Here is a 27306-nt window from a genome sequence, read left to right on the forward strand (position 1 = left end):
AGAGCCTCGGGGAACCGTCTGCTGTTCGGTGCTTTATTAAAACAAACGCCAAGAACCCACACCCGCTTTGCCCAGACTCGTGCTCTCCCCCCCCCAGGGAGCCGCTGAAGGCGAACTCCAACAGCAGCAATCGCGTTTCCCGAGGCAGGTCCCAGGTCCCAGTCCCCTGCAGGGATGCAGCAGCCCCTCAGCATCACCCCCCTTCGGCAGGGGTGACCCACAAGTAATGACCACGGGATTATTTACGCTGCAGAAATACGGGGCAGGAGGGACCACGAGCAGCCAGCTGAGCACCTATCCCATGCGGGTGGACACATTTAACAGGAAATAAGGGGAAATCCCCCACCTAAATTCCGATTAGCTGGGGCTGTGCACTAGGAGGGGACCAACCTGGGGACACCTGATAGCGGCCTCAGGACCTGAGAGCCCCCAGGACTGCCCCAGGGGACACTGAAGTGCCTGAATTCTCTGCAGGCTAAGTCCCACCATTCAGGCCCACAAGGGGGAAAACAAGGGCCTCGTCCCCTCCAGAGGCAGCCATCCCGCCCCACAGACAGCTGGTGGGCAACTACCTGAGCTGGAACTTAATGAAAGGAGACGGGAGACGGTGCTGGAAGAAAACTCGTATTCACCTTGGGAAGGCTGCGAGGAGACGCCTCACCCCCCTGTCTGCATTCAGCTGGCAAAGCTCATTAAAACAGGTGGCCTTTCGCTGCCCTTTTCAAACCTGGAAATCCAGGCCCTTCAAAGACAAAAAAAAAATGCCCCTAAAAAAGGTGATTTAAGAGAGGAAGTGCTGGAGGAGGAGGTACACCAGCCCTCCAAGGCCAGCCACAGCCGCTCCCACCGCCAGCCGTGCCCAGAGGAAGTCCAGGGAATCCTCCAGCCGGGCGTGCAGCCTCAGGACCTGCCGGCGCGTGCTCTCGCGGTCCCCGGAGTTGTCGATGACGTGGCTCGCCAGTTTGCGCTTCTCGTCCAGCGGCAGCTGGGAGGCGATGCGGGCTTCGGCCTCGGCCTGGCACAGCCCGTTCCTCTTCATCAGCCGCGACAGCTGAGTCTGCGGGTCGCTGCCGGGGCGGGAAGGCGGCGCTGAGACAGGGGCACGGGAGGGAAAAGGGGTCCGCAGCCGGCCCCGTGTGCTGACGGGGTCTGTCTTGGGCACGAGGGGAAATGGCCGGGGTATAGGAGAGAGGTGTGCCCTGCTTCGTCGCGGACCGAGCACGGCAACTGCCACCCCGCTGCCCAGGCGGGCTGTGCTGCGTGGTTCTGGCATTCCCCTGGCCCATAAGAGCAGGGTGGTGCCCGAAAGCCTGCCCCGGCCGACAGGGCACAGCTCGCGCGAGGCCCAGGGACAGCAACTGCCATGACGCCGGTGCCAGGTTTCAGAGAAACCTCGGTAGGAAGACTCCGGCACTCCTCCGCTAGGATGAAGGAAGGTGCTGCTTCTTGCGCTTACAGAGCAGAGGCGGCGTACGGCACGGCTCCACGCCGAGGCTGCGGCCAAATCCGCACCGGGGGGCAGGGGAGGGAGGGGACAGCCCCCCCCCAGCCTCCGAGAGAGGCGGCAGCGTCCTGGGCCTCTCGTGGCTCGCGTGGCACTTACCAGTAAACCAAGACCGTGTGCTTCATAAACTTCGTCAGCCTGTTGGTCTCAAAGAGCAGGGGGATGTCGAGGATCACATAGCGGTAGCCTGCAGAAACGACAGCCCCCGCCAAAAGGAACAGTCTCACTCGCAGTTCCCAAAGCCCTCGCTCCGCACGTGCAGCGCAGCCACAGCTGCTCGAGCTTTACAGCTGCTCCGCAGGGAAGAGCAGAGCGCGCCTGCCCTCCTCCCTCTCGGAGGGAGGAAACGGTTCAATTCCGAGCTTCCACAGCAAAAAAAAAGAAAAAAAAAAAACCAACAACCCTAACCTGGATGATCTCAGACCAAAGGTGAAGCTGCAGAAATATAATGAGGAGCTGAAACAAGAAGCTCAAATGAAAGCGCCTGTGCGTTGCTGGCAAGAGCGGCAGCCTCAGCGCCTTTGCCGGCCTCTCCCGGGGAGCAGTGCCCACAGCACAATTTGCTCCTCTCTCTTTCGGCTCTCCAAGTCTCTGCCAGGCTACAGACTTTTAAGCCGAGGCTTTCCAGTTCATTTCTCAGCTTAGTTTTCTCCCCTTCTGGAAAGCTTTAGCTAAGCAGCCCCGCTTTTCCCAAGGGGAGCGAGGAAATCCTTGCAAACCTCTCGCAGCTGAAACGGGCGCGTGCCTCGGGTACAGCCCCAGGGCCGGAGACCTCACACCAGGGTCCCTCTGATGCCGGCTGCACGCCCTTTGCCAGGCTCTCAAATATCTGACCGAACATGGCCGACGTTTTTTAAAACACCCCCAAACCACGCGTACAGCCCCAAAACCCCTCCTGGCTGCACCCCGGGACCGGGCTGGGCATGAAAAGTGCCAGAGGCACCAAGCGCCGGGCTTCCTTCTGCACAGAGCCACGGGGACGGCCGGGGACAGCAGGGACAGCGTGGGCAGAGGAGAGCTGAGCCTGCCTCGGGGCTGGATGGAGCAGGCGAAGAGGAGCCCGTCACCGTGAGCCTCCACCCTCCGGGGCCCTGCAGCCGACCCCAACCTCTCCACGTGCCTCTGCTCCCCCGCCTGCAGGAACCCAAGCTCCTACAGCAGCTTTTGGGGTGGTCAGGGCGGTGCCGCACAGCCTGGACGAGCTGGTGAGGGCAGGGGAAAGCCGTGTGCCGGGGCCCTCGCTTCCCCGGGTCGTTTGCTCGGACGCAGCCGGCCACGGGGACATCTCCAACTTCGCCGGGGTCTCGGCTTCACAAACCAAGCCAGCGCTCCCGAACCGACCTGCCCGCGGCAACGAAAGCCTTGACAAAGGCGTAATCATCCAGCAAACCACCATTTTACCAGCATCTCTAGACAGAGAGACTTCTTGCTGCCCTATGGCTTGATCAATAGCGCTTTCCTTACAAAGCAATCCTCGGAGACAGCATCCAGCTATCCCAAATCATTAAAGCCTGACTAATGAGGACAAAGCAGCCTGCCGAACACACGCAGCGCTCTCGCCAAGGGGCAGGACAGCGTCTTCCTTCTGCATCCGCGGCCTGGGTTCGAAACTCCAGCACGGTTTAGCTCCCAGCTTCCCTGCCCGGGGCTCCCCCCCCTTCCTCCTCCTCGGCCCCGGGGAGCGGGGCCCCGCGGAGCCCCAGCGCGGGCCCATTCAGCTGTCAGACGGCTCAGCTTTGATAAGCTCCGCAGAACCAGTCTGACTCTATTAAGCCATCCTTCTGTCTACACGGAGCCCTCCAAAACAGCTGGTGATCTTATCTGGCATTTGATTAGACCAAGTTTGACAGCTGTATTTGTTATATTTATCAGGGGAAGAAGGGGGGACTTTGGAAACCACAGCTGTCAGCCCATTTCTCACCTTATCGGGACTAAAAGCGCTTCGCAGCTTTCATCGAAGCCCAGAGAGGCCGGGAGCGGGGGATAACATTTGGCCATTTCGGAAGGTATGGCATTATCCAGCACGTAATCTCAGAAGAGGCCTCACAATGCTTCGCTCAGGCCCTCCAGATGCACTTTACACCACAGAAGAAGGACGCGAAGGGCAGCAATGAAATGCAGGAAGGGCAGGAGCGAATCCTCCAAGCGCCGGCGCTAAAGGCCGCGGGCGGCAGAGCGCAACGGCCGTCCCTCAGCGCCGCTCCCTTCTCCTTCCCCATCCCTCTCCCCACCTGAACACCGAAGCCAGAGCGAGCGGGGCCGGCCGCCGCGCGGCCCGGTCTCTTACCCAGCACAAAGTACTTCAAGATCTGCTTCAGCATCTCCTTCTGGATCTCGGGGTGGGTGATGGCGTTCAGCAGCTGCCGTTTCTCCGGGTGGGAGAAGATAATGTTTCCTAGAGCCTCGCGATTTATCTCGCCGCTCTCCAAGAGGATGCCGGTGCCGAAGCAGCACACTATCTGCTGGTAGGCCTTCAAGCGGGGCTGCACCACTGATAACATTAAACAGCCGGAGGTTAGAGACAATTCTGCGGCACAGCCAGCGTTTGCATCAGCGATCGGCCTCAAATGGGTTTTGTTCATTAAATAACCGCGCTCGTTCTCCTCGGCAGAGAGCGCATCTGGCTGCCAGCGCGCGCCGAGCCCAGACCGGCGCGGCTCGGCGCCGCAGCCTCGCAGCCACCTGGCAGCGGTGCTGCACGAGCCCCGTCCGCAGAACCGCCAGCCCAAGGTGCCTCCGAGGTCTGACAGCCGCGAGATCGAAGCGCCCTGCAGGCATTAATTCAGCGCCACGACCCGGGTTAGGGGTCAGCAGGCCGGGCGAGGGACTCGCTGTCACAGCAGGGACGGGACCGAGCCTGTTCCCACCGCGGGCAGGGCGAGGATTTGAGCGGGGGGGATCTTAAAGAGATTGGTTTCCTTCAGCTGAAACTTCACACGAGGCGAACGCAGCCTGGCTGCACGCTGGCGGTTGGCTCTGGCTGTTACTAAGGGTTTTTTTTCCCCCCACTGTCGTTAGCCTCAGTCACCAAATTCATTGCAAGCACGAACAGAAACCTTCTAGAGATCCGTTCCCAACAGGTATTTGCAGGGACTCTGACATTACAGAAACACGGGATTTTTGAGCCATCAAAATCGCCAGCGAAAAGGATGAAATAATAAAAACATAATTAAGATCAAGCTGGGGCTAACCACAGAGAACAACAGCCTGTATATAATTTTCTCTCAAAAACCCAGGAACGTTGCCACAGGTTGTAACCTCAGGGCAACCTAATAAAAGCCCTTAGGACCAATTTCTTTCTCCGTCGGAGTTTCACATGGAGGCAGTTTCGGTATGGGTGAAATCCGTGTAGTAAACAGACATCTAAAAAGGGAATCGGAGGAAAAGGAAGTGACTGGCAGAACACAGACACCGCGTATCTGTGGCGTTTGCCTATGGTCTCTGAGGGCTTTTAGCACCTCTAGCAAATTTTCCACACCTCGAGGGGAATGACGGTGCAATAAGACGCGGCAGCGTCACAGCTTTGAGGGGCTACGAGGTAAGTTCCTCGACGAGCAGCACGGCGCGGGCGTTTCCGTGACACAACCTGCACCACTCCTCCGCTGCAGACCCGAGACCTCGCGCATACAGAATGAGCGGGCCCCGCGGAAGCGAGCGCTGCTCTCCCCGGCGTCTCGGGGGGCACTGACGGCTCGCCCCACGTCACACCTGGCGAGAGCGGGCTCTGCTCCAGGCCCACCGGTGCGACAGGTCTGGGTTTCTGGGTCTTCGCTGTAGCAAGGCGAACAGAGCAGCAAGATGCAGGTGTGCCAGGCGGAAGCGCAGACCGAATTCCCTCTGATCTGAGAGATTTGTAGCCGCTTTTTCTGAGCACGTTCAGGCACAAATAATTCTGTGGATCGATCTTTGTGTTAAGAAGAAAGCAACGCCCAGCACAGAGGGGAATTCTCCTCCAGCATCGGCGATCCCACCTGACATAACCGAGGTTTGGGGCGGGTGTCCTGGGGCTGAGGAAGTCGGATCAGCCGAGGGAACCCGCTCTGAGGAGGAGCGCATCGCTTTCGCCAGGAGTTGGCTTCCAAAGCCAGCGAGTGCTGACTGCACTGCGCTCCAGGAGAGGGAAACTCAGGGCAAGACGTCCCCGGGGCATTTCTTATTAGGACATGATCTGATTTTTTTCTTTTTCTTTTTTTTTTTTTTGATTAGAAATATATCCCAGTTCCAATCCCCCGAGACAGCCGCTGCGCACATCCTCATCGACCGGGGAAATCGGAGGGAAACGGGTGTCTGACGTACCCAGAGCACCCTCTGCTGTCTGCGCCTCACCGCGCATCAATCCCAGTCGTCAGGGGAACCTCGGGGAGAAAGATGAGCTATGCACAACTAACCCTCTCTGGCAATAACATCGGCATCAATCACGGCACAGCCCAGTTCCCGGAGTACGGCCACGACCGTGCTCTTCCCCGACGCGATTCCACCCGAGAGTCCGACCAGGAACATCGTGCTCTGAAACAGAAAGAGAGAGCTGAGAACGCGCCAGGCCACGGCTGCTGTGTTCACGCTGTGCGCACCACACGCTTACACCGAACAGGCGACTCCATTCGGAGCTCAGTCACACGCTTCCAGGGAGGCGCCGAGACCTTATTACATGCCTGGCACCCCTCTGTGCAGGGCACCCCTGCTTCAGGGGCTGAAAACCAGCCGGGTTAAACGAGGCTTCCCCGGGCCCCGCGAATTCGGGACGTGTGGTTTGAGCCAGCTGTAAGCTCCTGCACCCGGGCTACCTGCAGCTCCCCGCGACTCGCTGGGATTGCTCCCATTTAGCGCCCGCGCATCGAGCCACAGCCTCACCCCCAGCACCCCGAACCCCAGGACATTGAGATCTCCAGCGGGGCTGCCGAGGGTGACCCAGAATCAGTGACAAACGGGAAGAACTTACCCAACATCTCAGCCCACAGACACGAGGGCTGACAGCGAGGGCGCTGCTTGATCTCAACAGATGGGCCGTAAGAGGAGATGAGCTGCCTCCGACATAATCGGGACGCAAAGCGCGGCAGCCAGGGAGTAAATCCCAGCCCCACGTTACCTGGAAGCCAGCACCGTCTTCGGCAGCATGGCTCCGTGCGTCGGGCTCGTGTCTGGCGGCTCACAAGGGCGGCACTAAACGCACAGCCTGGGCTTGCGACAGCCTCGAGGCCTGGGGGGGACCCTACGACCACCCTGCTCACCCCGAGCAGCTCTCACTGGTGCAGCCGAGCCCTGCAAGCCCCCAAGGGCAGAGCCCGCAGCCTCACGGCACCTCGTCCAGGGCCACGACGCCCTCACGGGCCAGGAGCTCTCGTGCCCAGCCTGAGCCTCCCAAGCCCCAGCGGTGGCTGCTGCTCCCAGCTGGTGTCGCTGAGCAGGAACTGGCTCCACATCTTTGGCAGCGCCCTTCCGGGAGTCGCCGGCTGCCCTTGGACACCCCTCGGCCTCCTCTTGGCCAGACGAAGGAAATCCAGCTCCCGCCACCCCTCCTGGAGAGCCACCTGCCCCAACCCCAACGGCAGCCCCTGTTCTGCCTAACCTGGCTCCTGTGTCACTCCTCTCTCCGTACACCTCAGCACCAGCTCCAAGAACTCAGAACACGGCTACCAGGTACCTACTGCCCACGTGGGCCCCCACAAAAGGCTGTTGGGACCACGCTAAAGGCAGGAGTGTGGCTGTGCAGGGCTGCCGAGGATGGGCGGATCATCCCAAGAATGCAGCGCTGCTTGAAAAAGACACCTTTGTCACGACTTGGTCCTACAAAGAGGACCCAGGTCCACCAAAGGGGCTGGACGTGTTCTGCGGCAGCTGGAGGCAATTCTGCAGAGGGAAAAACCAGGAGTCGGAGCAAAGCGAGGAAGCCAGCAGCACCTGCCAGCAGCGTCACAAAGCGGCTTCGCTCCGTGGCTGCCGGGAGCCGACGCCAGCGCACACCAGCACCGCGTGCTCCTTTCCCTTCCAAGGAGCCAGGCAAACGGATGGGGTTAACTCCAGCAGCAACGAGGGGGAATTCAAAGGGAATCAGAAAGGGCATTTACGATACACGGCAGTGCCTTGCGAGAGGCTGATGTAAACCCCGGGCTTTGTTGCCACGCGAGGACCCAGGCCCCACGGGGAGCCCTCCCCTGCGCCGCAGCGGGCGCGCTGTGACAGAGGGTCGGACCCTCACGGCCCCTGCGCCACGGCGGGGTAGGGCCCAGCCCTTTCTGGCAGGATTTCGTACACCCCCTGAGGCAGCGCGCAGGGCTGGCGCAGCTCGAGGAGCGGAGCAGGCCTTCGGCGGACACCGCGCGGCTATACGCTGCAGGGCGCCGAGCATAAACGTGTACCGAGAACTGAACCGCACACGCGGGCAGCCGCCGCCCCGCTCCCGCGGGTGTTTGCAGGCAGGCGCCAGAACCACCGGTTTCTGCCCCAAATTCCCCGGTTCCGGGACGCTTCTGGCCTCCGCCAGGCAACGCGACCGGGAGGCAGGCCGAGAGGGCAGCCGGGGGAGGGACGGAGCAGCCACAGGGGGCGCTTCCTTCTGTGAGCGCCCTGCCGCGAGGGCTCCCCTCAGCGCCCCCGCCCGCCCCGCTCCCAGCCCCGCGCCCCCCGTTCCCTCACCCGCTGCCCCCCTGCGTGGCTTCACTCGCAGCGCAGTGTCTCGCACGCCTATTGGCTGTCCCCAAGCGCCGTCCCTCTCCCAGCCAATCGGCGCCGCGCTTATTGGAACCGCTCCGCCCCGTCAGGAAGGAAGCGGGCGGGCAGCCCCTCATGAGGGACGGGCGGCGGAGGGGACGGAGGAGGGGGCTCCCCGCCGCCGCGGGAACCAGACGGGCACCGGGTGGCCTCCTCCGCCGAGCTCGCCCCCCCCCCCCCAGCCCCGCGAAGGCTGACGGGAGTTGTAGTTCCAGCCTCCGCCCGGCCCCGCCGCCGCCTGCCCGCACGGACTACGAGTCCCGGCATACCCCGCGGCCCGCCGCCCAATCGCGGCGCGCGTTGTTGCGGGGGCGCGGCAGCCGCCGAGGCCCCGTTTCAAGATGGCGGACGACAGTGAGACAGCAGCGAGGCGGCCGCCGGCGAGGCCTCAGCGGCCGCCGGCGGAGGAGAACGACCGCGAGCACTGCAGCGACTGCGAGAACGAGGCGGAGCGCGGCTCGAACCGGGGGTGAGCGGCAGCCGGGCCGCCCGCCGCGGCGGCCGCCGGGCCCATTGAGGCGGGCAGCGGCCGGGAAGTGAGCGGTGCCCCGCCCCGCGCTCGCGCTGATTGGCCAGCGGCTAGCGCCGCGCGCTGCGATTGGCCGAGCTGCCTGTCGATCGCGCCGAGGGAGGGGCGGGCCGTCGGGCTCCCATTCACTCCCGTTGCGGGAGCGTGTCCCGAAGCTAAGCAGGTCCGGCCGCGTCCGTGGCCTGGATGGGAGACGGGACCCGGGCTGGGGAGCCTCGGGGCCGCCCTCAGCCGAGTGCTGGTCCCGGAGTGATGCCACCCCGTGTCCCCCTTTCCCCACCACAGCCCCCCCCGGTCCTCCCCGCCCCCCCCCATCATCGCTGTGTCACCCAGTGCCACACCGGGGCCTGCAGGTTGTCACCCTGCGGCGGTGCCACCGCCATCCCGTGGCCTCGCGCTGCCGTCCCCGCGGCATCCTGTGCCCCTCGTCACCCGCGTGCCCCCCGTGGCCCCGGGGCAGCGCCCAGGGCTTTGCCCAGGGGCTGGGGCGTGGGGGGCAGCCGGAGGCAGCTGGCCGGGGGCCGAGCCAAGCGGAGAGGGGCTCACGCAGCCAGGAGGAGGGGAGCCGGGAGACCCCAAGGCCGTGCCCGTGGCGCCGCGCGAGGCGCCGAGCTGCCTCGAGGCGCACGTGGCGTGCAGGAGAGGCGGCGTCCCCGCGCCTGCCCCGTAGGCAGCGGGCACAGCGCCGCCCCGAAGCTTCGCCGCACGCTTCCAGAGGGTTTCGTGCCTCTGCCCCGCTCCCGCCGCTCGCCCGGCCCCGCTGGCCGAGGAGCTTTTCTCTCCCCGTCAGCAGCTGATGTCATCTGTCCGGTAACCGAAGTTAATAAAAGGTCACCCAAGAAATATTACCGGGGCCTTCTTTATGACAGCACAGATGTGCATTTGTATTTTATTTGCCTCCCGGGTGTGGCACCGTGTCTCGGTTTAATAGGTTTAGCCGTGCTTGGGAAGATTTTTCTTTTCTTTCCCCCTGACGTGATTAGGTTTGCGGAAACCAGATCCAAGCAGAGAGGAGACACGGTGCTTAATCACTATTGCTGGATGAGCTTTCTCGCCGTTATTTCCCCCAGTCCGGCTGTTCAGGCTGCTCTTTGCCAGGAAGAGGTGTGGTGGAGCGCTCGTCGTGCCCCGCTGCGGGCATCACGCCCCCTGCGAGCCCGGGGAGTTAAGGTGCAGCTTCCTGCCCCTGCTGGGGCTGGGGCTGGAGCACCACAAAGCTGGCAGTCCCCGTAACAAATACCCTTGTGGAGTTCCCAGCTCCGATAACTTGGGAAATAACCTTAAAACGGCGGGGCTGCTGATAGCCAGGAGGACTTGGGCGCTCGCGAGCAAGCGCGTCCCCCACCGAGGCTTCTGGCCGCGGAGCTGCGCGGGGGGAGAAAAGGCCAAGCAGGAGAGGCTGTGGTTTGCTTTCCTGACGCCTGTCAGTCCTGTGGATTTCCTATCGCCCCGTTGCGCCGAGGTGTAGACGTGTTTCTGGTACGGGGCGAACGCTGTCCCCGGCCCACAGGGACAGCAGGGGACGGGGAGCTCTGATTTCAGCCGGAATTTCCCGGGCGGGTTCGCAGAGCGCTGCTTGGAGTCCTGCCCCTGGCAGTGCCCAGTTCGTGCCGAGAGTCGCCAGATCTTGGCTCTGGGATTTAAAAACACGAAAATATCGCAGAGCAAGAGCAACACTTCCTTTCCTTTTAAGGACAGGAAAGAGGAATTGAGTTTTCCTCCGCCCCGGGCCCGTGTCAGCGCTGGGAAGTGGCTGCACAGCTCTGGCGAAGCCGACCGGGTTTATTTTCCAGCACAGGCTCGCGCTTTCGTATTTGTCCTAATTTCCTGCGCGCGAAAGGGGCGTTGCGTTCGCGGCTGCTCCAGATCCGAAGCCTCAGCCTCGTTTGCCGGCTTCCCGTTGCGTGGGGGCAGCGTGGCGGCGGCCTCTCGGCACAAGCCCTCCCGCCGCTCCGTGCCGCGGACGTCCGGGCGGTCCCAGCCGTCTCACGGCCGCGGGGCGATGGCTCTGCTCGTGGGTAAACGGCCCTGCGGAGCCCTGGTTTCGCCCTCGCTGCCCCTGCTTTCCCCACGGGAGGACGATCAGCCTGCCCGGGCTGACGGCTTACCCCACGGGAGGATGTTTCCCAGACAGCCTCCCCGGGGCCGACACGCAGAAGCGAGTTCGGCGCGCGCCGTTGCGCCCTGTGCGTCCCTGCGCCCCGCTCCGTGCCGTCCCCGCCGTCCGGGCGGCCTCCCTCCTGCTCGAGCCCTGCCTCTGCCCCGCAGCCTAAGGGGATTACCCGCGTGCGGCTGCGCCTGATTAGCCGCGGGTTTGCCGGGGGGATTTGCCGGCGTCTAAACGCGGGGCAGACGCCGCTCCTCGCCCGCCGCCTTGCTGGTTGCGAGGCCGTGCCTGGGAGGAATTGCAGACTTACGGCATGGAGCAAAGCTGGCGTTTCTGGCTTTGTCTCGGAGGCACAGCCGGCAGAGCTTGGACCCCTTCGCTCTCTTAGGCGGGGTGTGAAGCAGGCTGAGAGCACGAGCACGACGTCTCGGTCCGTGCGAGGGAAGAAGATCTTGCCCTGATCGCGGCAGTGCCCACGCAACAGCAAATAGCCCCAGCCCCGGTCTCGAAGCCCCCCCCTCGCCACTCAGCTTCTGCTGGGTTTTGGGAGCCGAGGGGGCTGCGGGCAGCCCGAGCACGGTCAGAGGGCTTGGCTGAGCGCTGAGCTCTTCCCCCTCGGGCTTCCCTCGCGCTGCGGGACAGAAGAAAGCTTTCAGCCGCAGAAACGCAGCGCGAGCGCCTTCCCGGCGCACCTGACGTTGGCCGGCTTCCAGCGGGGCTGCGCGGGGCAGCGGCCCCGAGCCGGGTGAAGTTAAGCGAGGGGCTTCCGAGGGCCGATTTTGGAGAGAGCTCGGGCCGTGAGTCTGAACTGCTGTGCAGAAAGTAATTGGGGCTCCTTTTCCTCTGACCGGAGGAGCCGTCCCTTGGGGGAAGGTGGGCGCAGGGAGAGGCGATGGAAATGGCGTCAGAGGCGCCTCGCCCGGAGCACCGAGCAACCGGGTTCCGTGCTCAGGGGGTGGCGGAGCCCCCCAGGAGAGATCCCGCAGGTGCTTGGCAAGTCGGGGCGGGATAGATAGCTCCTAACGCGGCCGGCGGGCCCTCCTCCACCCGCTTTATCTGCCAGAGCAGCTCGGGTCAGAAAGGAGATAGGAGCGGAGAAAGGCTGGGAGCGCCGCGGGCTTCGTGCAGAGCCGCCCGGGGCTGACGGTTATCTGCTCCTCGGCAGGTGGCAGGGCAGGACGGCGTCCGCACGCGCTGCTCGGCGCCTTGCATCGCGCCGTTAGCGGGGACTCGGGGCCGTCGCAGCTCGGGCCCCGGGCACCCGCAGCGGGCGCCGCCGCAGGGCGTGGTGGGGTCTGGGGGGTGCCAGAAGGGACTGGGGACCCTGGAGCGGGGCCCCCGGCGGGTAAAGAGGAGGGCGTTTGGTTTACTAAATGGACTTGAAAATAGAAATTGCCCCCGAGCGTTGCCGAGGGTAAGCTGGCGGGGCTTCAGTCCGCCCTGATTTCTTCCTGGTCACGACGGCTTTGCTCATAGATCAGGGAGGATTTTCTCCCCGCTTTTACCTGAAAGCCCACCGTGTCGGTAAAGCGATATCGTCCTGGGCTCAGCTCATTAGCAGGGGAGTTTGGACCTGGCAGCTCTGCTTTATGAAGCGAGGCGACGCCGGCCGCACGCGCAGGGACGGGCGGGCGGGAGCGGAGGAGGCAGGAGGGTTTTGTCTGTCGCCTCCGACCCCCGCGGCGCCCCGACGTGAGGGGTTAGCGCAGCAGCACCGCTCACCGGGGAAAGCGCACCAGTCTCCCTTGGCACTGGGATGCGCTCGCACACCCCCTTCCGCTGCCCGGGGTATCGGAACGGGTCAGAAATCAGCTGAATGTATTTACTGCGGCTCTGGCGGTCCGCACGGTGGTCGGCTTCGCTCGTCTCTCCGGCTCAGGACCCGGGTGCAGCCGCCCCGGGGGCGCTGCGCAGGGATGGCGCCGTCCTTCCCCCTCCGCCAGCACCTCCCTGCGCCGCCGGGGGCTGTGCGGGGAGTTAAAAAACCCGTCACGCGTCTGTCACCGAGATCGATAGCCGTGTCAGGGCCGCTTTGCTGTAATTACTTTCGCTGTCGTGTCAGGCCGCGCGCTCCCGGGGCAAAGGCAAAGCCCCTTCCCCTCGCCGGGAGGAGAGGTGAGGCGCGCCCTGCGGGGACCGCTGCGCACGGCCCCCGACCGCCCACCTCTGCAGAGGGAAGAGCCGATTTTTTCTCCTCAGCCGCCGGAGCAGGCGTTCGAAACGCTCCTGCGGAGCACGAGGGCGCTGAGCGAGCTGCCTTTGGCTGAGCGAGGCAGCGAGCGGCCCTGGGCGGCCGACGGCTCCGCGTGCTCGCGAGCCGACGCTGCCCGTCTCCGTGCGGGTAGCGCCGCCGGCGCCTCTCGCTCTCCGCACCAGCACTTGCCCTGCACACAGCCGAGCTGCCGGAGCGGTCCGGGAGGTGCCGAGCTCCGGGAGCGGGTCGCGGTGGCGTTAGGTTTGGTGTTCCACCGGGACCTCGGCGGCAGCCGCCGAGCACCCGGCTCCCGTCAGCCTCGGGCCCGGTTGCCGTGCCGCAGGAGCAGCGCGACGCCGGGACACGAGGAGGACGGGGAGCAGGCCCGCGGGGCCTCGCGGCGTCAGGGGAACGTGGAAAAGCCCGGGCGCGGAGGATCCCGGTGCGCAGGAATCGTCCCCCGGGGAAACGCCGTCTGCAGTCGTGCGAAGAAAGCCCGGCCCCGGGCGCTGCTCGGTGGCGCAGAGACGTTCTCGGGCCGCAGGTCGCTGCCTCGCCGGGGCGAAGGCTCCACATTACATCGGGTTTCTGCGGCGCTCAACGCGAGCAGCCTCGCTGTCAGCAGGCAGCTCTGCGCCCGGCTCTGGCTGTTTCACCACCAAAGCCCAGCTCTCGCTCCCCTTTCCCCTGCTTTCAAAGCTCCCCTGCTGCTCCGTCCAGGGTTTTTTTAAGCCTTATTCCCCCGCCTGGCTCTCTCCTTTTCCTGGCCTTTCCGAGAGAAATAGTTGGATGCTGCTCCAGCATGCTTTCCAGCGTGTTTCTTCTTCCCTTTCTCTGCTCCACCCTGTTCACCGCTATCTGCTGCTTGGTAAAGTCGTTGAGGCGCCCCGGGAGAAGCCGCACCGGGGGGGTTTCCACGGCTCCGGAGGGTCTCCATCCGCCGCCGGGCCAGCTCAGCGCTGCGGGCGTGCTGGGGCTGCAAGGAGGAGGCAGCCTCAGATCCGCAGGGCGAGAAACGTGCTGGGCTGGGTCCCTGGAGACGTGCGCGAAGAGCTGGGGAGAGAAGAGGAAGGAGGAGCGGGTCGGCTGAGGCGTGCTTCAAGGGACACCGAGGGCAGGGCAGCGTGCTGAAGGCCACCGCACGTCCCTTGTGATGATCTGTGCCGCCAGGTGGGGCTTTGTGCCTGGGGGAGCTGCTAACGGACAGGGGAGCTGCTCGACGTCCTCCCACCGAGGACGTGTCCACGTATGTGGAGAGATCTCTGGGCATCAGCTGCGGGGTTTCTCCAGCTGGAACCTCTCCCCAGGAGGCCAGGGGCTGGGCACCCCGCTCCGGGTGGCCCTGCTGGGGCAGGGCTCGGGCCAGGGGCACCCGGAGCCAGCCTCAGCCAGCCCGAGGGAAGGGAGGAGAAATTCCAGCTCCTCGCCTGCTGCTGCCTGCGCCGAGCTGGGAGAGCACGGGGGTCGAGTCCCAGAGGTAGCTCTTCTGCTTGCTCTCGACCGTTGGTGCCTCCAGGTTTGCCACGAGCCGAAGCCCGCGATGCGCACGGGGCGTCCCCAGGCAGGTGGGGACGGGAGGGTGGCCCGGAGACCTCCCGGGGGTGGCGGGGAGGCAGGAGCCCCAGGTCACGTGAGGGGGCTGAAGTTCTCCGGGAAGCCTCCGCGGTCCTCAGCGAGGATTTTCCGTGTGGGTTGGTTTTCCAGCTCCGCTCGAGGGCTTTGGTGTCCTTCGTGAAAATGGAAAAGGCAACGGGACGGTCGCTTTTTAGCCAAACTCAGTAGGGCCAGGGGAGAGGGGGCAGACCCGGGGCACGTGGATCAGCGGAGCCCGCTGGGTGCCGGTGCCCCCGCTCTGAGCCACCCTCTTCTGCGGGCGATGTGGCTTCGGCTCGGTCCCTCTGCAGCTGTTTCGACCGGCGAGTTCCCACCCGGGCGCCTCCCCCGGGCTTTGTCCCCACGCGACGTCGGGTTGCCGCCGGCCTGGCTGCGGGCACGGGGAGCCCGGCTCCGCGCCCTGCACAGGGCAGGGGCTCACACCTGGGGCTTTGGGGCAGTTGCTGGCTGCGCGGCCGGGGACTGCCCCAAATCCCTGGAGAGAGCCACAGTGCCCTGGCCTGAGCGCTTCCCACCCTCTGCTCCCGAAGAGAATTTGTTGCCCTGGCTCTTTTTTCCAGCCCCGGTCTTACAATAAAATAATTTCCCAGTTTAACCACCGCCCATCTCCGTAGCTCATCGCCCCTGCACGTGGGGGGAAGTTTGCTGCAGCCTCCTCGGCCACGGTCCCCCCGTGGGGCTCAGCCAGGACCTGCTGCAGTGCCTGATCCCGGGGCTGGACCTGCTGCAGGACCCGCACGGAGCCGGGCAGCCGAGCAAACCCGCGGGGTGGGAGATGTTCCTGCCCGTCCCATTTTGGGAGCTCGTCGAGCAAGAGCTGGGCTCAGGGGATCCAGGGCACAGTGCTTGTGGCTGCACCCCTCGTACACAGGGCCCTCCTCTCCTGGCGGCTTGCTTGGATTCAGAACAGGGAGCCTTTATTTTCTTTATAGAGCTTCAGAGACCGTGTAAGTGTCCTTTAAAAATAAACGTAAAAGGCTGCAATGATGTTTCTTTTGTTCCCTAGTGGCTTGAGTCCAGCGAACGACAGCGGAGCCAAAAAGAAGAAAAAGAAACCAAAACGGAAGAAAGAGAAAGGAGGAGACCAACCTGAGCAGGCTCAGGACCAGCCAGTGAAGGTGGGCGACCCCTTCCCGGTGGCCGAGAGCATCCCAAACCTCTCCCACGTGGCTTAGGGCGAGGAAGGAGCCTCCCAGCGCTGACGCTGCCTGTTGTATTCGGCCACTTGGCTGTTCAAAAAAAAACCTGAAGCTTTAATTCCCCGGCCTGGCTTGGCGCATGGGAATTCCCAGCGCCGCGGGAGGTGTTTGGGGAGGGCCAAGGGGTGAATGCGGTCCTTCAGTGGCTGTCGAAGCCGGGTGCAGGAAAGGGGTCAGACCGGCGCCTCCGACTTCGTCCTTCCCCAGATGAGCTGGGGAGGGCCGGGAAGCGCCGCTCTGTGCCACCAAGCCCGGCCGCCGCCTGCCAGCTTCCTCTCCTGCCCGCGGCCGGCACAAGGAGCGCATTTTCCTCCTCCTTGGCCGCCTGCCGATGTTGTTGATTTTTGCTTAATTAACATAAGAACAGCAGCGGGGGCACAGCAGGGGCTGGCTTGCTCCTCTCGGCTGTGCCCTGGGCTCGGCGCCTCGGGAGGGAGCTCGGGGCATGCACGGTTTGTCCCTGCCGGGGCGGCACCCCCATCAGCCAAATATTTCTAATATTTTGTCTGTCTGCCTGTGCAGAGCGTTACCTCGGGCTTTCTGAGGGTTTCCGACTTTCCTCCCCGGGGAATCAGCGAGGAGCTGGGGTCGCGACTTCAGCTGCTGAAGCTCCGGGTGGGGAGGAGGAAGAGGAGCGCGTCCTTCGTCCGCGCCGCGCCTCGCAGCCTCGCTGCGTGTTGTCCTGGCCCGCAGTGCCCAGTGACTCACCTGGGAGTCACGGGCTGAAGCAGTGAGAGAAGAGACAGCGCAGAAAGCCCAAACGCCGCGTGGGGGTTGGCCCAGGGTGGCTGCGTGGCTGTGAGGCAGAGGCGTTTGCTCTGTGCGCTCGCAACACCTTCCTTCCCCAGGCGTCACGCGTTCTAAGGCGGTTAGTCTTCTGTCCCCTTTGCCCCAGGGGCACCTAGAAGCTACCTTTAGGTGCGTGGCAGGTGGCTCCTAAAAGGGTTTGTCCATCTGGTAGGGGGTTATGAGAAGACGTAGGCTGGAAAGGGAACCTCATCTCCCCTTCCTGGCAGCGCACCAAGGCAGGGTCAGCCCCAGTTTCCCCATGCGAGGAGCTGAAACCCAGACCTGCTTGCTCTGCGTACTCATTTTGTCCTCTCACCTCCCTTTTCTACCCTCAGGTCAACTCTTTGCCTGCTGAGAGGATCCAGGAGATTCAAAAAGCCATCGAGCTCTTCTCTGTAGGCCAGGGCCCTGCCAAAACCATGGAGGAAGCCAGCAAGCGCAGCTACCAGTTCTGGGACACGCAGCCGGTGCCCAAGCTAGGTACGTGCAGCCCCTCGCCCTGCTGTGCCCCGTGGTCCAGCCTTGTGGTCCCCGGGCTGTCCGAAGAAGCCCTCGTGGGAGCTGTGAGGGTTCGTGGCCAGCGAGCGAGTCCTTGCATGGCCCCTCACTGCTGTGTCTGGGCTTTGAAAGCATGAACAGCACTGATCCCCCACCTGCAGAGCCTGCTGCAGGAGGGCCGCACGCACGGCTGGGGGGGCAGGAGGACAAGCAGCCACCTCAGACATCTGGTTTGGTGCCTCCTCCATTTGGGATCCCTCAATCTCATTCTTTAGCCTTAAAATGGATCTTCCGAGCCCTTTGTGGCTGAGTTTCACACAAAGTGTTGCCAGTCTTTCTCTTACCAAGTCCCAGGCTTGGAGAGGGGGGGACAGACACGGCGAGCACCAGCACCTCCAAGCTGCGGTGCGTGTCCCAGTTTGGGGAATCCCAGCTCCCGAGCCCTCGTCCCCCTGCCAGCAGCCAGCCCGCGCCTCCCGCCTCTAGTACTTGCTCCAGCCCTTTCTCCAGTCCGCCCTCAATTCTGTCAGCGTGTGTCAGAGTGATTTGGTGTCGGTAACGAGGTGTTTCTCGGCATGGCAGGAGCGCTTAGCGGCTGAGCAGACCTGCAAGGAAGAGAGATGCACAGAGAGGGGCGGGCTGCCGCAGAGCTGCCTTGCTGGAAAGCTCGATCCCGAACTAATTGGAGCAAATCTGCAGCGCTCCTGTGGCGCCCGGGATCGTTCTGCTTGTTCTTTCCCCCCCCTGCATCTCCCAGCAAAATCCATGCAGGGCTTCAGAGAACTAACGAACGGGTCCAAGCCCACGGTGTCCAGATTTCCCCGAAGCTTATTGTGGCTGCAATTAGCTGTACAAACTTCACACGGCTGTGTCCGGCCCCTCTTGCTGCAAACGCCACGACCGATTCCCTTTTCATGTTGTCAGCACCAGTCTGAGGCTTTGTTTGCTCTCAGAGGACCGTTTGCTGGAAGTGACACTCAGCTTTGGTCCCTCTTTGTGCTCGTGCTGGGAAAACCATTGTGAGATACCCTGGGCACGGGGTTACTGAGGCAGCAAAGTCTGACCTTGTGTTTGCCCCTTTCACCAGAGGATCCTGACGTGGCAAACATCACTTCTGCCTCGGTAAACCCTGATGGGGGAAATTTCAAAAAGATTTCATTTCTTGAAACGGGTGGAGAAGAAGAGGCGCAACACAGGCCCAGCGCAGCCTGTTGCTGGCCGCGCTCTGGCTGGCGGTCACGCTGTGTCTCTTGGCACTGGGTCAGGAGCACTTTGGCACGCAGCGTTAGGTGCACGAGGCTATTTAGGGTCTGGTAGCAAAAGTGCTGCAGCATTTTGGGGCCGGATTTCAGAGTCATTCAGCACCTATTCAAAACAGAGGGCACTGCCGTGGGTGAGCGTTTCAGGAACCTGTCCTGTTTCGGCTGTGATGGGGGCAGTTCTTGCTCTGGGTTTTGTTTGCCTCCCCATTGCCTGGAAACCTTTTCAAATCCCTTTTTAAGGGAATTCCTAATCAGTGGGGTGTGCTTCTCTTGGCAGCACTCAAGCGATGCTGCTGTTTGCAGAGCCGTGTTGACATCTCTGAAAAAGCTGGTGCTTTAACCAACACCTCTTGGCTGAATCGAGCGCTTCAGGAGTCAGTGTTTTTGAACAAAAGTTGTCCTGTTCGCGGCAGCTCTCAGTTAAGCGCAGTGGGAAGGGAGCCCTGATGCTTGCCAAATGGCAGGGGCCAGAGCTGGCAGGGAGAGAGCCACCGTCCGAGGCTGCGGGGAAGGAGGAGCAGATCATGGGAAACTGCCGGCTGGTGCTGGGGCTTGGAGAAGGGGAAGGCCGTGCTCTTGTGGTTGCTTTGCCTGGCTGAAGGCTGAAGTTGTGCTCGGCTAAGAAAGGCTGGGCTGGCTCAGTCTGCGAAGAGCAGGCCTGTGGGATCCTCAGCGCATGAGCACAGAGTGTTTACACCTCTGCGTAGAGCTCCTCTGCTGCAGGGCGAGAAGGCAGGCGGGCTGGAGCACCACGGTGTCTTTCACGGGCACGGCCGATGTCGCCGTGGCCTTGAAGCTCTGATCAGTTCGGTCGCTTCCTCTCCGCTGCCTGCTTTGCTCTGCCATTGCCCTTGAAAGAGCGGGTTTGATTCTCTGCCCACGTTGTGTTGAACACGTGGCACGTCCCAAAATGGACGGGTGAAATACCGGCAGCGAGGGTGAGAGACCAGGCTGTGGAAGCGAGGCTTGTTGGTCAGACGAGTGTCATGGAGACTTGATCTCAAAGAGCAGAGAGTGTCTTCATGGCTCCCTGCTCTCTCTCGCAGGAGAAGTGGTGAACACCCACGGTCCCGTTGAACCAGACAAAGACAACATCCGCCAGGAGCCATACACCTTGCCCCAAGGCTTCACCTGGGACGCCCTGGACCTTGGGGATAGAGGCGTGGTGAGTAGAGGCGGCTCGGCACACAGAATCACAGAATCGCAGGGGTTGGAAGGGACCTCCAGAGATCAGCGGGTCCAACCCCCTGCCAAAACAGCTTCCCTAGAGCAGGTTGCCCAGGCAGGCGTCCAGATGGGCCTTGAATATCTCCAGCGAAGGAGACTCCACAACCTCCCTGGGCAGCCTGTTCCAGTGCTCCGTCACCCTCACCGTGAAGGAGTTTTTTCACATGTTGGTGCGGAACTTCCTGTGCTCCATTTTGTGGCCATTGCCCCTTGTCCTGTCCCCACAAACCGCTGAAAAGAGGTTGGCCAAATCCCTCCGTCTCCCACACTTTGGGTATTTATAAACATTGCTAAGGTCCCCTCACGCACTCGCTGGGTGGGCGTCTCTGGAACATGGTGAGCAGTTCAGTGCTTGGACTGCTGCACATACCTTCCACCACTCCAACATCTCCATCTCAGCATCTCCTTAGAGCTGGGTGGGTCTGACTTCCCCCCAGCGCGCACTTAGCTCTCGTCCCACACTGGCCACGTTTGCCTGGTTTCTTCATGGGGAAGAACGAGAACTCCGTTTCTGCAGCCGCACAAAAAGTGTTTGGGCCCCATTTCAGGGCAGCTGGGGGGGGCGATGGGTGACCGACTCGCTTGACCTGCTCAATCTCTCCTGCTCTAGCTGAAAGAGCTGTACACGCTTCTCAACGAGAACTATGTGGAAGACGACGACAACATGTTCCGCTTCGACTACTCTCCCGAGTTCCTGCTGTGGTGAGTGGCACTGCCACCGTGGAGCAGAGGGTGTTGGATGCTAGCGAGCTTGATCGCGGTGATAGCACTGCAGCTGCCTTTGCTCATCCCTTCTCACCTCCTTCCAAAATCTTCTTTTCCCATCTGTCACCACACACGTCTGTCTGGGAGCTGCGTCCCAGGTACCCTGCGAGAGGGATTTCACCCAGCCCTGCCTGCTTCTGGCTTCTTTGAGATACAGGAGCCCCAAACTGGTTTTTTTTTCCTCTTTGTTTTCGTCCCTCGAGTGCTGCAAAAATCCTGGTAGCTGAGGAGCTTCCCAGTGACCCAGAGCTGTAGGATGAAGGTGACTGCCAAGTAATGCTGCCAGCAATAACACTTGGAGACCTGTTACAGCTGAGCTGCTGTTTCCTCAGGGCGTTCATGAATCGAGGAACACAGATTTGCTCCCGTGTCGCCAGTGAGAACTGGCCTCGGCCGCAGAGTGCAGGAATGTCCCTGGATCCCAGCCTTCCTGCCCTGTGACACCGCGGTCACCTCTCGTCCTCCTGCCTGCACACCCACGGCTCTCGGTGGCCTGGGGCAGGACTCAAAGCATCCCAGGGCAGGCAGGGAGGCAGGAGGCAGAAGTAGGTGCACAGGGGACCTTGGGTGGGACGTGACCACCGCCTCTTTTCCAGGGCCCTGCGTCCCCCAGGCTGGTTGCCCCAGTGGCACTGCGGTGTCCGAGTTGTCTCCAGCAAGAAGCTGGTCGGCTTTATCAGCGCAATTCCAGCCACAATCCACATCTATGACACGTAAGTGCTGCTCAGTTGAATTTCTCATCCCGGCCCTTGATGACATTCCCAGGAGTGCCCAGAAAGTCTGACTGAGCTGGCTCTACACTGTTCAGCCATGGAGATGCTTTGCTGCTTGGAGGAGAAGGTGGGGAATGTGTAAGATGGGCAGCAAAGTTCTGTGCAAGGGTGTCTTGGAGCTGAGAGACACGAAGGGGGATATTGGCTCACCAGCGAGTGAGGTCAGCTTAGAGCTCTGGCTTACAGAAATCCTCCGTGGCTGGATGGAGACTATTTCCTGGGAAAATCTTGGGCAATAGCTTGAAGGAGAGTTCTCCAAAGCCAGACCTTGCCCCTTGGCCTTCCCTGGGGCTTTGAGTCCTCTGTGCCTTGAAGAGGCTGGAAGTAAATTGCCCAGGGCATTGGACTGATCCTCCCAGGTCAGGGCAGTTGGGTTTCATGCTATGCGTTGTTTCTTTCCCAAGAGAGAAGAAGATGGTGGAGATAAACTTCCTGTGCGTCCACAAAAAGTTGCGCTCAAAACGAGTGGCTCCAGTTCTGATCCGTGAGATCACGCGGCGGGTTCATCTGGAGGGAATATTTCAGGCTGTTTACACAGCGGGAGTGGTGCTGCCGAAGCCTGTGGGGACTTGCAGGTGAGTGTCTCCAGTTCTCCGAAAAGATTTAGGGCTAGTGAAAACCTCTGCAGGCCTTCCCGTGCTGGGATCCCTCCGTGGCGTGCTGCAGAGCACCAGGACGGCTGCACTTACAGGTGTGGGATTCCCCAGGGCAGGACAGATCAGCTCCAGCCCAGGTTTCTCCTCCCCGTGGTGTCCTTCAGGGATTAAGTCCAGCAGCTTTGCTTAAGCTGCTCATTTATCACAAGGCAGCGGAGTCTGTAGCACGTGCTCTTCAGGCCGCCCTTGTTTTGCTCTGCGGGAGCTCCTGGCCTGCGAGAGCCCCTTGGTGAGCTGTCGCAACGTTCTCGCTTGCCCTCTGATGGCAGCTACGAGAACCTTGTGCTCTCGCAGCCTGCCGCTGTCCAAGAACAAGTCTCCCACAGCGAGTGTGTTTCTGCAGGTACTGGCACCGCTCCCTGAATCCTCGGAAACTCATCGAGGTCAAATTCTCCCACCTGAGCAGGAACATGACTATGCAACGTACCATGAAGCTTTACCGGTTGCCCGAGGTGGGTGCCAGCAGGGCTGTGAGCTGCGGAGGCAGAGCTCGTGAGTTTCTCCTTGCTGAGCAAGGGATGAGGCTCTGAATCAGGCACACAACCACCTCAGCTGAGGTTCAGCCCTCTTCCTGGAGAACTGGGGTTTCTTTCATGTCGTAAATGGCTTTGTCAAGCTACTGGGCTTTATTTAATTTTTATTTATCTTGCCTGGGTACCTGCATTTTAAGGGCAAATTCTTGCAACTAGAGGACCCTGTGATCTTTTATTTCATGGTGAGTCATATCCTGTCGTCCTAGTAAAACAAGAATGCAGATATGACAGCCTTCATCTGTCCAAACACAGCCTCGGAGTGACCTTGAATTGGGTTAGTCCCTCATTCTTCAGTCAAACTGATCGGCTCTGTCACTGCAGTTGTCCTGCTGGGGAAGTTCCCCAGCTGGATATGGGAGAAAAGAAAAACAAAGCATTAAAATTGCCACCACCTTCCCTGACCTTGTTTGCTTCCTTCTGTCGGTCAGAGCTGCTCGCCTCATTTGGAGAACGCTGGTTCAGTGCTGGGCAGCACATGGCTCCTGTCTGCTGCCTCCCGTGTCAGCAAAGGCAGCAGCTGCTGTTTTGTGGCTACTTTTCGTGCAGAAACCCAGACCCAGAAACAGCCCGCGCCGCTTCATTTGGGCTTTGCTGAGCAATCCCAACCCTAGAGCAGGAATTGAGTCCAATGAGAAATAACGCCAGCTCCGTGTAGCACCCCGCCATGCCCGGGGCACCTCTCCCAGCCCGTCCCCGCTGTGCTCGGGAGCAGAGACCTGGAGGGAAGCAGAGATCTTGTGTCGTTAGTGCCTGGAGGGGGAGAGGGCTCGGCAGGGGCTGTGGGACTGCAGGTGGGCTGATCTCAGCACAGAGCATCTCCGTGCTGCGTGTCTGAGGCAGCTGAGAGTCCTGGGGAGGTGAAAGCCGCCGTACAAGCAGTGCAAATGATTTGTCCCGCTTCTTGTAGACTCCCAAGACTCCCGGCTTGCGGCCAATGGAGCAGAAAGATATCTCTGCAGTGCACAAGCTGTTGACCGAGTACCTGAAGCATTTCCACCTGACACCCATCATGAGCCGAGAGGAGGTGGAGCACTGGTTCTTACCTCAGGAGAACATCATCGACACCTTTGTGGTAGAGGTGAGGGAGCAGGGACAGGACCGGGGCGGGGGGTTCCTGGGCTGCTCCCTTGGGAGGAGAGTGGGAGGTGGGAGCTGCTGCAGGGTGGTGCCTTTCCATCCCGGGCTGCCCCACGCCTGCTCGCAGGGAGCTCTCGGTGGCGCCAACATGTGCACAGTGACACTGGCAAAGCCCCTCAGAGGCTCTAAGCAGGCTTTAATGTGTCTCTGACGTGCTGCGGTGTCACAGAGGTGTCACTTCTGGTTTTTAGAGCGCCCAAGGGGAGGTGACAGACTTCCTGAGCTTCTACACGCTGCCCTCCACCATCATGAACCACCCAACTCACAAGAGTCTGAAAGCTGCTTACTCCTTCTACAACGTTCACACCAAGACGCCTCTCATTGACCTCATGAGCGATGCTCTCATCCTCGCCAAGTCGGTGAGCGCTGGCGGAGCAGCGTGGCGGGGCCGGGCAGGTCGGGAGCGGGGCCGTGGGGCACCGGGCGGCTCCCCACGAGCATCTCCTCTCGCCTGGCTGCTCCTGGGTTTGTGGGGAGGGCTGGCAATGGGGTAGGGCTTGTACGTCTCCCCCAGAGCTGTGCAAAGCCAAATCCCGCAGGGTCTGAAACCCAAATAGCCTGAGCCTGCCAGGTTAGGGCACGCAGCCGGCGCTGAGCTGAGCTCAGGGTGCCCACTCGGTTCTTAGAGCAAACAATATTGCCATATATCTACAGATATATACAATATATCTGATATCTGCAGATATATGGCGATATATACAGGTATAACTTGGCACACAGTGCCACGCTCATCCCCAGCACCCTCACTCCATCCTTCTGGGGGTGCAGAGCTGGGCCAGAGAGGGGGCAGGCAGCACACACGGAGGAGGAATGCTGCCCAGCGTGTAAGCAGGCCGGGCTGATGGCCTTGTCTTGCCTCTGCAGAAAGGATTCGACGTCTTCAATGCACTGGATCTCATGGAAAACAAAACCTTCCTGGAGAAGCTGAAGTTTGGGATCGGGGACGGGAACCTGCAGTATTACCTGTACAATTGGAAGTGTCCCAGCATGGCACCAGAGAAGGTGAGTGCCTCGTGGGGTCCGGCCAGCGTGCGGGACGGGGTCTCGTCCCCAGGGAGCCCCCAGGGAGATGAACAGGCTGCCGGTGCTGGGCGCTGCCTCTTCGCCTTGCAGGGATCCTTGGGATCCTGCCCGCGGGCTGCCACGTCCTCGCCGTGCAAGCACAAGGGTTTGCCCTCACACACGCCTGCTCCCAGGCCAGCCGCTGTCCGGTGCAAAGCTGCACTCAGTAACACGAGTCTCGTGACACCACGCGCTCCTCTCCACCATCCCCAGTGCGTCTGCACCGAGGGGGGGCCTGGGGAAGAGCACCCATCTCCCCAGGCCCATTTTATGTTTGCGCTGGTGCAGCACCAGAGTGGTTCAGGGTCCTTAACCCCACACACGTCTGCACTTTTGGCCTCCGTGCAAGGAGGCAAGGTACAGAGAGGAGACGGGGAATTATGGCTGTGAAGGGGCAAAGGGCTGCAAGTTAACAGACGTAACACCGGTGGTTGCAGCAGTCACCTGTCCATAGCCTGCAGGTGGTTGCTGTGCCCCGTGAGCCCACGCAGGGCCGGGTGTCCTCGCGCAGCCCTGGAGCCTGTGTGTCAGTCTGTCGTGGCATGGCACGGAGGGACACGATGAACGAGAGCCCCCTGGAGAGAACAGGCGCTCCTGAGAGCCGTCGGGTCGTGCTGTGCAGGACCCCACGATGATGATGGGGGGCTCTTCAAGCATGGTCACCCACAGCGTGGGTGCCGCGGTGCCCCCAGGGCCAGCAGCCTGCTCCCCACCCCACCACTCCGAGCACTTGCAGGTGCTTGTAGCCGTGCCCGTAGGCTTCATGCCTGCCCTGGGCCATTTTAGGCAGCGTCTCCACCCTGAAGGCGTTGTGGTTCGGCATCCGTCCCGTTCACAGCCGTGGAGAGGCCGGTGCTAGAGAGCCAGCAGCTGCCCCACTGCAGCACTCGTGTCCGTGCTGCATCGCGACGGCTGATGAATGCTTCAGGCACTCTCTGGGCTCCAATTCCGTTTGCAGAGCTGGTGAAGCCAGTTTCTGTCTATGCCACTCAGAAAGCAGGAGAGCCCTGCAGACAGGTAGCCAGAGGTGTGAGGTCCGACAGGCTGACTAATGCGTGGAATTAAGTGTTTCTGTGGCCTTCTCCAGCTGAGGCGTCTGGGTTGCTGTCCCAGCAGTTCTGAGTCACGCTGCACCCGCAGGTTACAAATCCACATTCTTCAAAGCAGCTTTGCTCTGTCGCTGAGCCTTCTGAAGAGCTCTCGGAGGTTGCTGGGGGGCTTAAGCAACTCCTCCCCTCGCCGAGAGCGCTGATGGGTTTGGAGCCTGGGGCTGAGCCCGTCCCTGCGCTGCAGGCACATCCCTGGGACAGCCACCAGCACGTCCATCCTGCGGCGCCCAGGGAGCACCCAGCGCGCCAGCTGCCTGCAGAGGGACCTGTCAGGAAGCAGCTTCTCCCAAATCTATTGTCATTAGCTCAGAGATAACCTTGACTAGCAAATCTAATCACCCCCACTGCTGGAGCCCTGGAGCTCTGCGCTTTGTACGGCTCTGTGCCATCCTCGCTCTCGCAGACCATCCGGGCTTGTCACGCAGGCGTGATATATCCCAGAGCCGAATATCCTAGCACCGGTAGCGAACAGAGCAGAGCCCTCCCAGCAGGCGTGGCGAGGGAGCTGCGTCCGACCGGAGCCGGGTCTGGGGCTGAAGCCGCTCGTGCTTGGGCGCTTCCTGACCTGCGTCTCCTCCGTTGGCTCCCCAGGTCGGACTGGTGTTGCAGTAAGCGAACCCGACGAGGAGAGCGCAGCGCCGCGGAGGAGCCTGGCCCAGCAGAGGGGCTGCCCTCACTGCTTCTGCCAAAACCGGAGCCGCGTGCGGAGCGGTGGAAGCGAACCAGCCACGCAGACACCGGCTGATTTTAACGACTGTGTCACGCAGTGCCGGCCACGGCTCCCCCAGTGCCGGCAGTGGTCTCCTTTGTTTTGATTTAATTGCATCCTCGTAAAGACGTGATCAAGGGAATGTAACTGCTGAAACTAGCTCATGATTGGCGTATAATGGAGTTAACGGGTGAATAATAAAAGTATATATTATATATATTTTAAATCTTTCCTGTTCCAAACTGACACGAGCGCATTCATCTGCGGAAGGTCACCACCTGGTCGCTGGACCCTGACTTTTCTCGACGAGAAGCCGGGTTGATGGAGGCAGAGGCTTGGCGTGCCGGGCTTTTCCCTGCGCAGAGCTGCGCGCATCCCGCCCCAGCAGACGAGCGAGGTGGTTCCTCCTGAAGCGCACCCACCGCTTCGGCACCCACACGGTGGAGCACCGGGCCGGGAGCGGCGCGGTGCCGTGGCAGGGCTGGAGCGCTCCCCTGCGGCTCTGTCCCCGTGCTCGGCCGTTTTCCATCCGCTCCCTCCTCTGTTAAACTCGGTCCTTGCCGGCCCAGCTCTGCCGCAAGTGCATGGACAGGGAGGATGGTGCCGTGCCTCCCTGCAGTCCTGGGAGCACCTCGATATTTGTTTTTAAGGGCTATTTGTGCAAGCAATGCCTTGTCCCTTCTCCTCCCCAGCCTTGGAGACTCAAAACCTCTCTGCTCAACGGGGCAAGCGCTGAACCGAGAAGCAGCAACTCCCAAAGACCTGGGGGACCCGGATCCTTGCCACTGTCGGAGCATGTCCTGTGCACCCAGCTCTGCTTGAACTCCGGGGTGCTCCCCCTCTGCCGCCCCAGGTGGCACCAGGGCCGCACGGTGCCTGCTGCATCTCCGCTGCCGCACCTCGAGGTGCCCCGCTCGGCTGCTGCCACGCT

General features: G+C 61.7%; 2 protein-coding genes and 1 long non-coding RNA gene across 10 annotated transcripts; 1 reads left to right on the forward strand and 2 right to left on the reverse strand.

The window, feature by feature from the left end:
- Window positions 1–19: 19 nt before the first annotated feature.
- Window positions 20–8616, reverse strand: DCAKD (dephospho-CoA kinase domain containing). 7 transcript variants are annotated; one of them, XM_083808941.1, is made up of 6 exons: window positions 8138–8392; window positions 7071–7351; window positions 5893–6010; window positions 3792–3995; window positions 1604–1691; window positions 20–1067 (listed from the first exon to the last, which is right to left on the reverse strand). In XM_083808941.1, exons 3-6 carry the CDS (start codon window positions 6002–6004, stop codon window positions 782–784), a joined length of 690 nt encoding a protein of 229 aa, XP_083665067.1. In that variant the 5' UTR covers window positions 6005–6010; window positions 7071–7351; window positions 8138–8392; the 3' UTR covers window positions 20–781. The 7 variants fall into 7 exon arrangements, with proteins under 7 accessions (XP_083665067.1, XP_083665066.1, XP_083665070.1 ...); XM_083808940.1 differs by lacking the exon at window positions 8138–8392 and having other exon boundaries at window positions 7071–8004; XM_083808944.1 differs by lacking the exons at window positions 7071–7351; window positions 8138–8392 and adding an exon at window positions 8482–8616 and having other exon boundaries at window positions 612–1067.
- Window positions 4229–5794, reverse strand: LOC310885507. The gene is made up of 2 exons (XR_014574838.1): window positions 4983–5794; window positions 4229–4867 (listed from the first exon to the last, which is right to left on the reverse strand). It is a non-coding gene; the product is annotated as an uncharacterized lncRNA (long non-coding RNA).
- NMT1 (N-myristoyltransferase 1) lies at window positions 8547–26601 on the forward strand. 2 transcript variants are annotated; one of them, XM_083808928.1, is made up of 12 exons: window positions 8547–8681; window positions 15663–15774; window positions 16980–17124; window positions 19451–19569; window positions 20242–20333; window positions 20993–21109; window positions 21574–21744; window positions 22169–22277; window positions 23266–23436; window positions 23687–23854; window positions 24360–24497; window positions 26258–26601. In XM_083808928.1, exons 1-12 carry the CDS (start codon window positions 8554–8556, stop codon window positions 26276–26278), a joined length of 1491 nt encoding a protein of 496 aa, XP_083665054.1. In that variant the 5' UTR covers window positions 8547–8553; the 3' UTR covers window positions 26279–26601. The 2 variants fall into 2 exon arrangements, with proteins under 2 accessions (XP_083665054.1, XP_083665055.1); XM_083808929.1 differs by lacking the exon at window positions 8547–8681 and adding an exon at window positions 9096–14212.
- The last annotated feature ends 705 nt before the right edge of the window (window positions 26602–27306 follow it).

The sequence above is a fragment of the Anser anser genome (genome assembly GCF_964211835.1).
Source record: "Anser anser genome assembly, chromosome: 23".
In the NCBI taxonomy this organism is placed as follows: domain Eukaryota; kingdom Metazoa; phylum Chordata; class Aves; order Anseriformes; family Anatidae; genus Anser; species Anser anser.